The following is a 16565-nucleotide window of genomic DNA, read 5'->3' on the forward strand; positions in this document are numbered from 1 at the left end:
GACAAAAATGGAGGATCCTATATATATTTGTATAATGGCTGATTAAAAGCTAAAGTAGTCGACAAAGCTCTAAAAATATTTATAATATTGTAATTTAGAATGTCTATAATAAATAAAAAATTGTGGTTATTTATATATTTTGAGGGGGGATATTCTGATTTGATTTTTATTAATATTATATCAAAATATTAAAAAATTGTGGCTTCATGAATGGCTCGTGAGCCGAGCTAGATGAGCTAGATGTGCTAATAAGCCAAGCTTGAGCTAGCCCCGACTCGACTCGTAAGCTTGTGAGCCGGCTCGTTTAAAAATACTAATATGAAATATATTTAAAAAGTATTAGAATTCAAGATTTTTTAAAACAAAGTTGTTAAAAGTATTTAAAAATTATATCATAATTTCTTATATTATGTATTTCTTTATTATTTTTCTTATAATTTATCATTATTTTTATCATTTTTTATAATAATTACTTAAATCATAATTATTTTCTCTCTTTCATAATAAATGAGCCGGCTGGTGAGCCGGCTCGAACTCATAGAATAAAGCTCGAGCTAGATCTCATACTCGATTAATTAATCAAGCTCAAGCTCAAGTCATGGGTAACTCGAGCTCAACTCGATTCGTTTACACCCCTAAGTAACAGTAGTCATCGATGAATTCTCTAATCATGAAACAAAACATGCAACATTATAAATCCTAACTACATGAATCAAACAAAGTTAATGGAAAAAAAATTGGACATCACAAAAAAAAAAAAAAAAAAAAAAACTACTACTATGATAGCCCTCATTTTTATATTAAAATGTTTATTTTCTTAAAAGAAATCATATAAAATAAATGTGTCATATAATGGAGCTATATAGAAGTCATAGATACTGCAGAACATTCATACTTGTTTGGATAAATTGTGTGAAAATGTGTGCATCTGATCTCCTCAATCGATCTCTGTGGATGCAAATGCTTAAGAAGAGATCTTTTTGAAGAACAAATTTAGTAGTCCCTTAGCCAACCAGCAAGATAATAAAGGAGGTGATAGTGATATCAACCATATGTTTAAGGCTTCGTTTGGGATGACTTTTTTATTGTTTTCTAAAACGGAGTTTTAGTACAAAAATATGTGTTGAGACAAAGGAGAGGAACTAGCCCATGTAAGCACCAAATTTATTTCAACTGATTTTGGGTGGTTGGGATATTTTCAATGAGATGGTTGGGATAGTTTCAATGAGATTATAGTTTTGACTACGTACTAAAAAAATTTGAGATGATAGAGTGTACGTTTTACTTCTCAATATTATATCAAAATTTAACATGCATAGATAAAAGTAGTAAAATTAGATCTTTTTTATGTGGAAAGCTCGAAAAGAGAAAAATCATTGGGGCTTGATTGGATGAAAAATTTACTATATATCACAAGATACAAAAATCCTTCATTCCTAACAATTGAAGAAAAAGATGGGTATTTAAAATAAGATATCGGATTTCTCTTTTGAAGGTTAATAGAAATTAAGTGTCCACTGATGGATAATTAACTCCTAACAGTATAGCTTGATTTTTTAATAGAGATTATAAAAAGCAAGTATCCATAAACAGACAAATATACCCAACAATAGAGTTAAATATTATTAAAATTCTGGAGATGATGATGATTACTAACGATGATCGTTATCGACAATGGTGGCTCTATTTATAGGCTTTTTGGGTTTAGGGTTTAGGTTATTTGAACTAGAATAAAAACACTACATTGTACGATCAATATCGATTTACTTGATCAAGAAGTATTTTTCAACATTTAAGTGCCTTAATGATGTCAAAATTGAGTGATCTTTGGCTCGTTAGATTCATCTCATCGAGCCGCTCTATTCAACTATAAGCATGTCAAATTTCGAGTTCAAATTATCATGATTTTAATTTCAAAATTTTCTAATTCAAAGAATACCTCAAGATTCATGCAGATCATACGAATTTTCTAGAGTCATATCAATTATAAATACGGATCATTTAGAGTTAATTCATTATGTGAAGCAAGTTTTTAGGCTAACAATTATTGTTAGTTTAATGCCTTATAGTTAATTGTTAGTTTAATGCCTTATAGTTAGTTTAAATTGCATGGTTTGTATGCTTTGTAACAAATAATGACTTTAATCAACTATCATCTTTTTAGATGCCCAAAATTGCAAGCCCAATGATACTTCAAATCTTGAAATTTGCACCATGAAATTGGAACATAAGGAAACTTAATAATTCCTATACATTAATGTCAACCTCTTTTTGGGATGAACCAAATTAGTCTCCCATTTATAAATTTTAGTCCCCAAATATGATAACTTCCAAAACATGCAAAATTTCATATTTGTCCCTCCAAAGAACATTGATCATTTCAAAGGTTTATTGCATGTTGATTTTAATATAATCAATTGAGCTATAGAAGAAATCTCTTTTGGTAGATTAAACAAAAAAATATTGGGAGTTTCTAATGATAATCAAAAAAATTTTGTTATAAATGAAAAAGATTAAAGTTTTTTCTAAGCTACTAGATCCTGTGATTAAATTTTTGACCGATATATAATCTTAAAAAAGATAAAACTTATTTTATATATTACTTTTTTAAAGCAATCATTCATGGTCAAGTTCTTACATTAGATGTCCCCAAGCAAAGGATAGAAAAAACTTCAAATCATTTGCTTGGGAGCTTTAGCAAAGTTTGGTGCTCTCTATAGAATTTGAAGAATAATCTTTGTATGATGGATGAATTTGAGTACTCTCCATATACTTAGTTATATTCAATAGCATCCATATACATTATAAAGTTAGGTAGTTTTTATGCTTTCTTAGGATTCATGTGCTCAGTGCTCATGCATTATTAAATCTTCGAGTTTTTAGTGAAGATTAATTTTAATAAATAGCGATATTAATCACTCACCTCCTCTTCATGGTGGTTCATACTTCAATGAGATCATAGAGAGACTTTTAATGAAAGTGTTGAAATAATATTTGAACTCTAATTTTTCATTCCTCCATAAGAACTCCAAGGACCCTTTAGTTAAAAAGATATCATGTAGTTTAGCCCTTTCAAGAAGTTATAATGAGGAAATATGATGCCCCTTGGAGCTCACTCATCAATGGGCCCATCAAAAGCCTTATTTACTTAATTGACCTCTTGAAGTCCATTCAATGATAGGCCTCAAGGTTTTTTTAGTAGTATACATTTGCCTTTGTATCCTTTTGTGCCATACATTGATGCATCCTCCTTATGTGAAACTTTTCAGTTGAGGAAATTAGGTTTTGTTTGTGACGGCTTTTTTACTAATTCTTAAATCAACTTTTTAACACAAATATTAAAGTATTTGTACTAAAAAACTGCTTTAAGAAACAATAAATAAGCTATCACAAATGAAACGTAAATCTGCTTACCTGTCCTTCTCGAAAAAAAAATTATACAAGAAGACCAGAACAAAATTTAAAAATAAAATTTAAAATCTTGTTCAGTAGAAACAAGCAATCCCAATTTACAGGACATCAAAACTCCTGAGCACAAAAATTGAGGTGGTGGATACTCTTTGGACACAAGTATGAATCTATTTAGAATGATTGTAGATTTTTGTGTGAAGATAGTTATAAAATTATTATGATTTTTTTTTGAAAGCTCCTGCTAAAAGTAACTTTCTAATACATAAATTTCTAAAAAACAGAGCGAAAGGAGCAGCCAAAAAAATTGTGATTTTTTGTCTGAATAAAGAAACAATAATAAAGTTGTTCCAAACAGACCTTAAATTTGAGCCGCTCAACCGCAAAAACCAAAATATGTAGTTTTTAATTCAAAAAAACAATGCATCGAACCTTTTCACTAACTGAGCTATCTATTTCATATTATATTGTAGTGGTGTAATTATGGAAGTGATCAGTCACATGTCAAACTTTATGAAACAAACAATCTTATCAAAATATGGTTTACAAAAGAGATCATGCTGACTTACAATGACATGATTAAAGTTTCGTTTGGAATAATTTTCCTGCTGCTTCTTAAAGTAGTTTTTTAATACAAAACTAATTTTTTTAACTAAAAAATTGTTTTAAGAAGCAATAAGAAAGACGTCTCAAACGAACCATAAGAACAACTCTTTCACAAACCACCAAAGAACACAAATATTTAAAAAAAAAAAACCAAAGAACACAATTATTTCTTTCCAGAAAGCAACAAAAAGCATACAAGCTCCTTCTGATTTCTCGTCATCAATTTAATGATGATTTTCTTATTTATTTATTTTATTTTTATGAACAAACTCATCAATCTAACCTCCTTAGCAAGTACTCCACTTGGACTTTCTTGGTAAGCGGCATGATCCACTTTTCATAAAGCTCAGCAACCAAACTAGGCTTGATTTTAAATTCTGGTTGGTGTTTCCTGTCACTAGTAGTACCAACGGTCACCTCCTGCCCAAAAAGTTTGGCCTTCGTTTCTACCCTCTCTTTGACTACATTCTCGACCGATTCGTATGTCAACATATTCAAAATTTTATCTCCATCCTGAAGCGTATGGTTAGAAGTTATCAGAAGGTGAATTTCCAGTAAATGCAAGTTTGAAATAGGATTTATTATTCTTTGTGGAGTGCGGAGGGCATCCGGAGATCAATAAAAATGCGCAACGTCACCTCATTGCTGGGTACCCAGCTCGGTACATGTACTCGGTACCATTGGGTACCGCTGGGTACCCAGTGCTTAACCGGACGGTTCTCCCGTCCGGTGTCCGTACAGAATAAAGCGTTTTGAAAGAGAGGCTGTTTTCATGAATGCAACCTCGCCATTGCAACCAACCAAATATGAAAAAAATAAACTATCTAAAATCAAACCTGGGCTTTTATGGCAGTTCGGTACCGATCAGGGTTCTCCAGAAACTTGGCCTCAGCAACAAACTTTCCATAATGGATTCTCTTTGATAATGACTGCACACAAATGGAAGCAAGAAAATGAGTTAAGGTGTCGAGCTTCTTAAGAGGAAAGACACTTATGAGAACTACCACATAGGTCCATAAATTAATAAAAACTCGACCAAAAAACTTTATTCCTTAGGCCTTCTCCAACCGAACTCCAAACGCATGAATGGCGTCGCTCATGAGCTCCAGCCGAACGGCAAAACTTCCGATATTTGGTTGTGGCAATACTGGCGTTGCACTATTCACCTGTGTTATTTTTCTGTCTCTACCGGATTTGTCGAAGAAACGTGCGAAGGAGAAAGACGGTTACCTGGGCGCAAAATGGAGTTCGATTGGAGAAAAATCATGCCATTTTTTTGTTACACTGCATTTTGGAGTGAAAAATGAGATTTTCGGTTGGAGATGCCCTTCCAACAAGGTCGAACAAAAAAGAAAATACACATGGAATAGTCAACTACATGCATGAGATTCTTGCAAGGTCATTCTCTAGATAAAAAAACTCTAAATGAGAAAGCTAAATGCAGCTTTATTCAATTGCTTCTCCTGGAAGCCAACACATGAATTATTGCTGCATTAACTAGCTTGGCATTCAATAAAATTGGAAGATCGATGAGGAGTCCCCTTGGCATTCAAGAAAAAGGGGGATCCAAGGCCTTGTTGATCTGAAACAGTATTCCTTACAAAGGAATAACCATTCTCTAATGTTTGGTTTCTGTAGTAGGACTCAACATAAAGGAATTACAGAGAAAAATTTCTGTAGTAGGACTCAACATAAAGGAATTACAGAGAAAAAAACACAGGTTTGAATGTGAAATCTATTCTAGCCGTTCGACTGTCAATTGGAGAGGTGTGCATGTTGGTGATACTAGCAGGGTTTACAAACAAATCCAAAATCCATATATGTTGATGATAATTTTACCTGCAAGCAAATTGTGTCACAAACAGAACTTGATCCACAATTTCCATCATTTCCACTTTTTACTAATCTGGGAAGTAGATCGTTGAAGTACATTTGCCATATTATCTTGTTTATATTTATAGAATCTGCAGCATGATGCAACACCTACATGGGGAATTAAATAGGACATCAGAATTATAGGCTCATTAAAAAAATTAAATCAATACTTGTACAAGGGATGAAAGTCGAGTGAAGCAAGTAAAATCAACCGTGCCTCTTATGATTAATAAATATCAAGGACATATAAAGAACAACAAAAACATTCGACAACTTTACCAATCCAAAATATCTTGTTAAGTTGAATTATGATGGACTAATTAAGTTATTTATTATGGTGAGACTCAATTTTATAAAAAGAACAAAAGAAACTCCCAATGCTTGCAAGCCAAACGAGTAATTCCTGTCTGTATTCAAAGGCAATCCCTTGCACAGAAATGAATGAACGAAGATCAGTGCTTCTGAGATCAGATAATTGGCACATATCTAACATGCTTTAATGCATTGCAGAGATGAAAAACCGTAAACGATAAAGAGATAAGATTGGTACTCTGATGCTTTCATTGGCTTTCATCTTCTATATATTCCATTGTTATTGTTATCATTGTTATCGTTAGTTTCAATGTTCTTTAACTTCACCGCCTACTTGAATAGTGTGCTACATCCCATTGAGCGTATATTTTATAGCTGGACATTTTAAGAGTACCATTACCAAGGTGAATAAACAAACAGATTTACAGACTCTGCACTTATTAACCAACTTTCAATCTTAGGAAATAAAATATGTTTTCATGAATAAATACAACACCTAGCACCTTAGAATACAGATTTAGAACTGCCACCATACATCAGAGAAATGGGAGAACATAAAGAATCAATGTGAAATATTATTCCAAAAGAGAAGTTCTCAATAGAAACTACTCATAGTTCAACATTAAGATATTTCATAAGAGATTAATAAACTACAAAAAAAAAAAAAATTGAATATCATGTTATAAGAAATGATGGCGTGACATGTGAAATACAAATATCAATCAGAGCAAGATGATTATCTTTTTCAAAAGTTTATGCTATATTCCACTTAACAATATACTAGAATCCAGACTTATATGCCAAAAGAAGAAAAAACTTGCACCATCCAACCATCAGTCATTTATGAAAAAGAAAAAAGGGTAGAAGAGGAATAAAAGAAAAAAATAAAAATAATGGTAGCAAAATTTCCTAAATAAAAAAAGTGCTTGTGCAATTGTTTCCCAAGCAAAGTTGTCTCTTAGGTACAAGAAAAAGGCTTTTTCCTAAATTGAATCACCCTCAATGGTGTAAGGCGCCAAGATGACTCAGACAATTCCTCTGGAAAGAAAGTCAATGTTTTATCACATTATGAATTTTGCTAAAGATCTAAAAATTAAGCCAATGTCACCAAGTCTAGCATCAATCTGATAATGGCATATATCCCCTAGAAGAAAAATGTTATTATGTGTACTTCAATGTAAAAGTTTGAATTAAGAAATGTGAAATTTTATGGCAATGAAAATAAATTCAAAGATATAGGAATAAAGATAAACCTTATTGTGAAAGATTAATTACCTATGTGTTACCAAAGAAGAATGATTTATAAATTTCATAACTAAAACAATGGGCATGCTTTCTTCTAATGACATTGCTCAACAAATAGACAACCACCAGTAAGCATAAAAACTTCTAGAGCATCATCATGTCACATAATAAATTTTATCAAACACTTGGGAACTTGAATAGTCAATAAAACAAAGATGATCGTGCTATTTGAAGAGTCTTCATTTAATTTCCATTAAGACATTTCTTAGATGCATCTTGGGACAGCAATTGCATATGTTAGACAATTACATATGCAAACTATACCCACTATGATCACAATCACCATTCGACTTATCCCAATAATTTTGGGATCATCACCATTAATCCTCATTTTTCATTTGTTAAAGCTAAGTGTTGTCTGAGCTATTAGCATATTATTCACAGATAATTTTGAATAACTTTTATCCAAGTAACCTTTAAGTCTACTTCCTGCCATTTTTCTTTCTCATTCTTAAGTACACTTCCAAACAACTTATCTTCACTAGATGTCGATCTAAAATTTTCTCTAATATAATCATTCGTTATTTATCCTTTCTAGTTCTGCTACACGTCCATCATAATTTTCTCATTTCTACTAAGATATCAATGGCATTTGTATAGTTCAACATTCGGATCCATATAACATTATATATCTAATTCTTGTTTTATAATATTTTCTTTTAAGCATCCATGATATTTGCTCATCACAAAATTCCCAGGGACAATGGTTCCTTTTATTTGATCAGACCAGAACTCTCATGACATAAAAATATGATTTACTTTAATTAATCAATCCATTTGATTTAGCATCTATATTAAGAATGAAATTATTCATTCATTGCTTATAGATTAGATGCATGATGTATAACTGTTAAATCAACTCCAATAATCATTAGAAAAAACTAATCATACAAGAAGAAAATGAAACTAAACAATGCACAATCGATTCAAATGACCTTTTTGTATCATCCAATAAAAAAGTAACGAGTAATTAATGGAGAAAAGGAAGATCCTCAGTTGACTATAAGAAAACAGCCACTTAAGCCAATATAAAACTCCAATTTTGTGCGGAAAAAAAACCATTCAATAAGAATGATAAAAACAAGTCTAATTGATTTCTAGTTTCTTTACAATTTATTATACCTTTGGATATTGCATAGGAGGAAGCATTGGCTCAGACAAATCCTCTGGAAAGAAAGGATGCTCATCAGGGCTCTTGTATCTTCCAACCTAGATTGCAAGAGAAAATGAAATATTGGGTGAAGTGACACTTTCACACAACGTTTGGATTCAAAGAGGAGGAAATATTGGGTTAAGAGGAGCTTTCACAAAACATCAACATTTTGAATAAAATTATCATCTACCTTCGCATGAAGCCTTTCTGTTTCTTTGACCATATACTCAACTAAAGAACCATGAAATCCATTCATTGAGAACACACTACGATCATATGTATCAGCATTATAGCAATACTTTGCACGTTCCAAAAGGGCAAATATTATGCTATCCTCTTGCCTTATTAAAGCAAGCCTAATACTTTCCAAGGTTAACATTTGGCTGACATCCACCCTCTCCCTGATAAGCATTAGAAATAAAAAACACATATCATCCTTTGAAAGCCTTAAAAAATAAAAAATAGTATTTATATATTTAAAATGCATGAAATTGACTTAAACAAATAAAATATCATATTGGTTATAGGCTTAGTTAGAAAACCAAATGGCTAACATGTATTCATATTCTGAGCAGCATGCATAAAATATAACCTAGGTTTAAATTTACTGGATGCTATCATTCAACAAAAATGAAAAGAGATGAGGTTCATCTTCGATTTTCTTTCACAAGATTTGTCATGTTTCTCCCATTTTACCAATGTTCTCAAAAGCGAACCATACAGAGATCATATATAGCATCACAAACTTTTATAGGATCATAATAAATTAGTACTCATCATCGTCATCATCAATCTAATCCCAACTATCTGGGATCAGATTTATAAATCACTCCCCTAAATTTCATTCCATTAGCATTGCATGAGTAATTAACTCTATTTTTGCATGTATTTTGCATAACTTCTAGACATTTTCCTTCAAAATTTAAGTGAACAGTTGAAACGATGAAGATAAGTTTAGAAGATAAGAGACTTAAAATTAATAAAAAAGAATAAGTATGAACTCTTTGATTACACAAATACTTCCAAGTCATTAATGCATCATATTGCATCAACGTAAAAAATATTTTTAAAAAATATAAACCACATTTCTAATTTCCCATGAGTTACTCAGTGAATACTTCAAGACGTGCTTTTCTTTGCTTATTCTTTGTTTTACTAATCTTAAGCCTCTTATAAATTTGTCTTCAATGATTAAACTGTTCACTTAGTTCATATGAGATGTCACCGAATTAGAATTATGTAAGTGCTTGAGTTCAAAAATATTTAATATTTAAGCTTTCAAAAAATACACAAAGATACAAATTTAATGCTAATCCTCATGTTTGATGTAATCTCACAATGATTGAAACACTTTTAATACCACAACTACTTCTAATCAAATCATTAGTGCATCATACTGAATCAAAGAAAAAAAAACACTAAATCAATTTTCTAATTTTCAAGACTAAGGAAAAATAAAAAGAACAATTGCTTGATTTTTCCTTTAATATTTACTTTCTTTGAAGGAGGTGGGGTGTTGACAAACCTAATAATGGTAGCTTGATTAATTAATGCAACTAAAAACTACTTAGCCTAATTAATCCAGATTAAATCGGCTCTCTGAGATAGTGCTAGAGAGGAACATTATGAAGGGGCTTAAATCGAAAATACGTGCAGTAGTTAGGGTGATTAGGCCAAGAGACCTGGGGGAGGTCATAGAGCTAGCACAGTTGGTGGAGGATTAGAAGCAGGTGGAGAGAGGGGTTAGGGAAAGCAATTCGGGGGGATCGTACAAGATAACCACCACCTTCTTAGCTCCCAAAATGCCAGCGCCAAGGAGTCTGAAGGAAGTGTCCAAGGAGAGAGCTGGAGGAGGGGGAAATTGGAAAATTTTTAAAATGCTGACTGAGAAGGAGATACAGAAGAAGAGGGCAAAGGGGTTGTGTTTTAGATGTGATTAGAAGTACATGTCGGGGCATAGGTGTAAGGACCGAACTCATTAGGTTCTCACCGTCTGTGCTGACGAGGAAGTTGAAGATGGAGGTGGGAGTAGGTTAGTTATGGAGGAAGAGGAAAAGTTACATCTTGATGTGGCAGAAGTATCCCTAAACTCAGTGATGGGATTCACTCTGAATTACACTACGAAAGTGAAGGAAGAGATAGCTGATAGAGAGGTGATAATGTTGATAGATAATGGGGAAACCCATAATTTCATCTCCACCCAGATTGTTGATCTGTTGGGGGTGAAATTAGTGGACACATGAGGCTATGAAGTAATGATGGGCACGAGAAAGGTGGAAATGGATAGAGGAATTTCTAGGGGAGTAGTGTTGATGATTCAGGGGATCCAGGTGATGGAGGACTTTTTTTCCCTTGGAGTTTGGGAGTACTGATGTCATCCTAGGGTTGAAGTAGTTGCAAACCTTGGGAGAGACCAAGGTCAATTGGGGAGCACTGAGGATGGAACTAGTGGTAGGAGGAAGGAGGATGGTAATTTAGGGCGATGTAGGGCTGTCCAGGGACAGAGTATCTCTCAAATCCATGATCATAACCATATAGAAGGTGGGAGGTGGATATTTGGTGGAATTGCAACTCTTAGAGAGGGTCAATTTGAGGGGAGAGGAAGACATTCCTCTGGTAGTACAACTACTCATACAACAGTTCAATGAGGTGTTCTATCTACCTCAAGGTTTACCACCACCCAGATAGCAGGAGCATGCAATCATTTTGAAGGAGTGGGTGTCACCGATTAGTGTACGACCCTATCCCTATCCCCAAATTCAGAATGATGAGATTGAGAAACTGATTATGGAGATGTTGGAAGTGGGGATCATCAAACCAAGTGTGAGTCCTTTCTCTAGACCAGTCTTACTGGTCAAGAAGAAGGATGGGAACTGAAGGTTTTGTGTGAATTACTGGGCTTTAAATAAGGAGACTGTGCCGAATAAGTTCCTCATCCCTGTGATCGATGAACTACTAGATGAGTTGTATGGAGTAGTAGTGTTTTCTAAAATGAACCTATTAGTGTACAGCCCTACTATCTGCTTGTGTAGAGTGTAAAGGCCTATGAACGTTTTGTCCTACGGGATAGTGCGATCGTACTATTTGCATTTCGACCTCCGCGAGCAGAATCCTTTCGGAGACCCACAAATGGCAGTATTTTCCTAGTTATTGTCTAATTAATCAATAATTCCCAAAATAATTATTAATCATTTATCAAAGTCAAATAAAATAGTGATAGTCCATTTAAACATTACTAGCCTTATATGCGCAATTAAATATACATAGTTGGAACTAGCCGAATCATATCAAACAAGTCTAATTAGCCCAATTAGTTAATAAATCCAAAATTAACTACTATTTACTTTTTTTCTATAACAACTATTATTTACATTAATTCAACTATTAAATCCAAAGCCAAATCTGATTATTTAATCCCTTAATTTCTTAATTAGTAACCAGATAGCTTTCAAGAGTTAAAATATTAAGAACCAAATAGTTTTGAGAATCAAAACTATTGGATTCGTAAATTCAAATTGCCTCAATATATACAAAGAACTCAAATAAAAACGGCAAGCAAAACAAACATTTCACCAAGCATGGCATTTTTTCCTCCTTGCTGATGAAAGAATTAAAATCATGTCTAAAACGAAATATATACACTTCATAGATTTTTCCTAAATTCCTAGACCATGATCAAATTAACCTCGATCATCTCAGCCAAACAAAGTTTTCACAATGAGAAGCCAATTTCATTACCTTCCATAAAGGAAAAGCCCATAAAACAGACTGGAGCTATAGAGCATCATACTCAGAAATCAAAACAGAGAAATAAACAAAAAAAAAAATCATAAATTAAACCGACAAGCAAAATATCCAATAATAAAACACAAAAAATAAGGATAAAGTTATCCAAGATGCAGGGCTCTCACATACCTCGAACTGGCAAGCGCTCTTTGGATTGAAAGGAGCTTCTTCTCCGGCGATGCCAGAAGAACCGGCCCAAATAGGGCCTTTTTCGGCGTCGGAACCGAAAAGGGAGCGGTGGCACTCCGACCTCCGATTGCCAACGGCTTGGCAAACCAAGCAGGCGCATTCAAAAGCTTCAGATCCATGGCAGACTACGGAGACCTTCCGAGAAAGAAAGTAGGTGAAAGAGTAACAAGAAACGCTTCAAACCCGCTTGCACGGAAACGAAGAAATAGACGACTTATGTAGACAGGCCATCAAATAGAAAGCAACCGGTAGCCTCTGCGGTAGGTATGAGTCGACGGTATCGAAGGGACCCGAGGAAAGTGGAGCGGATGAAAAATTAGGCAGTGCAAACGGTAAGGATTGTAGGGATTCGAATCATTACAGCGAGAGAAAAAAAAAAAAAATTTTTTGAGAAAATTTGAGAGAATCCGAATTTGTTATTTTTTTATACAGCGAATCCAATTGATTGGACGTATTTATGGCTCTTTTTTTATTGATTTTGGCGATCGGTTAGGAGGACATTGAGGAGAGCGGTAGGTAGGGATTTTGCAGGGTTGGCCGTGCTACAGGATTCAGACAATTGGTTGGTGAGCCGTGAATTAGTCAAAAATGGGACCTTTCCCAAAAAAAAAAAAAGGGAACTCTGATGACACATGAAAAAAAAAATATATTTTTTTAATAATGATAATATTTTTAAAATTTTATTTATTACTTTAATAAAATTAATCACAATAACTCAAAAAAGTATTATATACTAAATTAGTAAATTGGAATAATTATGATATATAATTATCATAAATTCATAACAAATGTGGAGATCACAATTAAAAATATATGTAATGCATACTAAAAGATTGCAAACTATATAATTTTTCTATACTAAGATTTAGCCAATTATTATGTGGTTGTTTGGATGGAGAACAAGTAAATGCAAAGTATTATGAATGCTTTATTTTTTTTACTTAGTGTTTGATTGGACATTCAGTAAAATAAAACAAATTTTCATGATAAAAAAAATTCTCCACGTTAGTTCATTTTGGGGGTAAATTAAACCTGCTCGATTCGAGAGAAAAAGGAATTCTGTGGGGAGATAACGAGCAGCACAATAAATACACATTCGTCTCCTTCTCCTGCTTCGCGTGAGGTAGAGTTCGGTCCGACCCAAGATCACATGCGAGAAGCCACTCGGTCTTTATAGATGTCGCATGCAGAAAGACCTGCTCCGTTCGATTCCTCCACATGCACGCACGAGCAGCATATTTCGATTCTGTCGAGTTGTTCGGCTAGGGATATGCAGGAGACTCGCCAGATGGATCACACGCACACGGAGTTACCGCTCAGTCACCTAGCCTCTGCTCTCAATCTTCTAGCTAGGGATACGCAGGAGGCTCGCCTTTCAACTTCTCACACAAGCGTCAACTCTGTCGGATCGTCCAAATTTTGCTTTGCATCTTCGCAATTTAGTTGGACTTAGCTGTTCAACTTTGATTGTTTGTTTGCGTTGTTATTTCGACAACTTCACCATTCGAATTCGAATGCTCATCTAGAATTTGTTGTTCTTTCAACGATGCAACTTCCTTCGATGACATTCCTTTTCTTTCCGGTTGGAAGCGGCAACACATTGATTCGAAGCATGAGATGAATAGACATATTTTGAAAAGAAATAGACAAATTTTACTTTAATTTTGCATACACCCAAACAATCAAACAAATATAGTTATCCTGCATTTACTTTACATACAACCAACCGGCCTCAAAGTATTTACTTTACACTGCATTGTATTTACTTCGCATTGCATACACTTCACAACCAACCAAACAACCCATGTATAAGAAGGATTGTTTTTTTAGGCAATTTGAGCGATTGCGCTTGAATCACTGGCAAAAAACTATTCTTCAACCAATGAGCCACGACTCAATCCGCTAATAAGGATCATTGTGTGTTAAAATATTCATTTTTCTGAAAAGATTTATCATTTTACTATTATATGAATGTCTCGCGCATAAATATAAGAGTTATAGAATACATACGACACATAAAAATTTTCATGTGAAGATTTGGAATCGAAAAAATCGCGAGTCTAGCCCAATTCAATAGGATACAAGACAATTATTTTTCTTTGGAAACTACCATGAAGGTTGAGTCCACATTAAAGGAGTCAACAATGACCTCATGGAGTCATGGTCAATATTAGGAATGTTTGTTGGGTTCTAAACAAAGATTTATTGCTTCAAGCATAAGAAATTGCCATTCTAATGAAGTGGTGAGGGACTCAAGCCACTTCATTTTATACAATAATGAATTTCTCTAACAATCCAAAATTGGTAGTTTTTTTATAAATCCAATTGTTTTCTCAATTGTCTAATTTTATCTGTTAAACCAATCAAGCCATAAAATTCAGATTAAAGGGTAAAGAAGAAAAAAAATCATGTTAGTGGGTCGGGTCGGGTTTACATAGAAAATAATCCAACCTACTACCCGACCACCCAAGCATGATCTACTTACTAACTAAAGCTTCGTTTGGGACAGCTTTTTTAGTGCTTCTTAAAGCAGTTTTTTAAAACAAAAATTTTAATTTTTGTACTAGAAAGTTATTTTAAGAAGCAATAAGAAAACCGTCCCAAACGAAGTCTAAGGCTTCATTTAGGACGGCTTTCTTACTACTTCATAAAGTAACTTTCTAGTGCAAAAATTAAAAAATTTATACTATAAAGCTGTTTTAAAAAGCAGTAAGAAGACTTCGTTTGGGACAACTTTCTTACTACTTCATAAAGTAACATTTTAATATAAAAATTTTTAGTTCAAAAAAATTTTAAACTAAAAAAATTGATTTAAAAAGCAATAAAAAATTGTCCCAAACAAAATTTAAGTTAAAAAACAAATTTATAAGATATCAGTGTGTTTGTGAGAAAGTGAATTAGTATTTTTAGATTTGTCATATAATTTATGCAGAAGTCTTATTCAAAGAATATTTGTGTAAATAAATTTTTTCCAAGTCTGAAACGTGAAATAAAATTTCCACACAGGGAGCCAAAATTTTATAAGCAAACTTGTAAATAAACCCTCATAATTTTTTAAATGACACACAAAAGTTTCAAATATGTTAAAAAAGACAAAAAAACTTACCTTAAACATTCATCATCTTCACACATGTTAGACCAGTCACAGCGCACAAAAAAAGATCTCAGCAAATAGGCCCAATTTATTGGAAGATTTGCATAAAGCTCCAATAATTCCAATTTTTTATTCAAAATTTTTAATGATTACAATAAAATTAGTAATTTATTCCCTTTTTTAAAAAAGACGATAATTGCCAAACATTTTAAAAGCCAAGAGCAGCATTGTTAAGTTCTAAGTGCTGAAAGTACTAAAATTTATAATATAATATAACAAATTTTAATAGCAGACCCTAACAACAATACCATAACTTACATTACAAATAAAATTTCCAGCACTTAAAGGAGATCATTAGTCACTAATGTGAGGCATTACTCTAACAAAATTAAGATTAAGTTTAAACTAACACTTAACCTTAATCCCTTTTTCATGCATGCATAAATTTGCTTTAGTCATGATATTTGAGAATAATATGAGAGAGAGAGAGAAAGAGAGAGAGAGTTGAGGCATTAAAACCAAAGGACATGGAAAGGGAAAGGAGGGTCAATATTCAGCTGATTGGTAAAAGATCAACCAGAAAAATGTATGCCTAAAGCAGATTAAGGCTTCATTTTGGGGCGGCTTTCTTACTACTTTTTAAAGCAACTTATGGTACAAAAATTTTAATTTTTGTACTAAAAAGCTGCTTTAAGAAGCAATAAGAAAGCCGTCCCAAACAAAGCCTAAATCAATGATTTGGTCAAGTGTTTGTGAATTTAGGTTTCATTTGGGACAATTTTTTTAATGTTTTATAAAATTATTGCAGAAAAAATAATTTGTTAAAACAGTTGTAGA

The 16565-nt window shown here is 33.1% G+C and overlaps 1 protein-coding gene across 1 annotated transcript; it reads right to left on the reverse strand.

Annotated features, from left to right (window-relative positions):
• Positions 1-4155: 4155 nt before the first annotated feature.
• LOC110109207 (chorismate mutase 1, chloroplastic) lies at positions 4156-13144 on the reverse strand. The gene is made up of 6 exons (XM_020840161.2): positions 12575-13144; positions 8850-9060; positions 8629-8715; positions 5854-5997; positions 4851-4943; positions 4156-4527 (listed from the first exon to the last, which is right to left on the reverse strand). The coding sequence occupies exons 1-6, from the start codon at positions 12751-12753 to the stop codon at positions 4288-4290; spliced, it is 954 nt and encodes a 317-aa protein (XP_020695820.1). The 5' UTR covers positions 12754-13144; the 3' UTR covers positions 4156-4287.
• Between the last annotated feature and the right edge of the window lie 3421 nt (positions 13145-16565).

The sequence above is a fragment of the Dendrobium catenatum genome, unplaced genomic scaffold (genome assembly GCF_001605985.2).
Source record: "Dendrobium catenatum unplaced genomic scaffold, ASM160598v2 fragScaff_scaffold_1520, whole genome shotgun sequence".
NCBI classification, from domain to species: Eukaryota; Viridiplantae; Streptophyta; class Magnoliopsida; order Asparagales; family Orchidaceae; genus Dendrobium; species Dendrobium catenatum.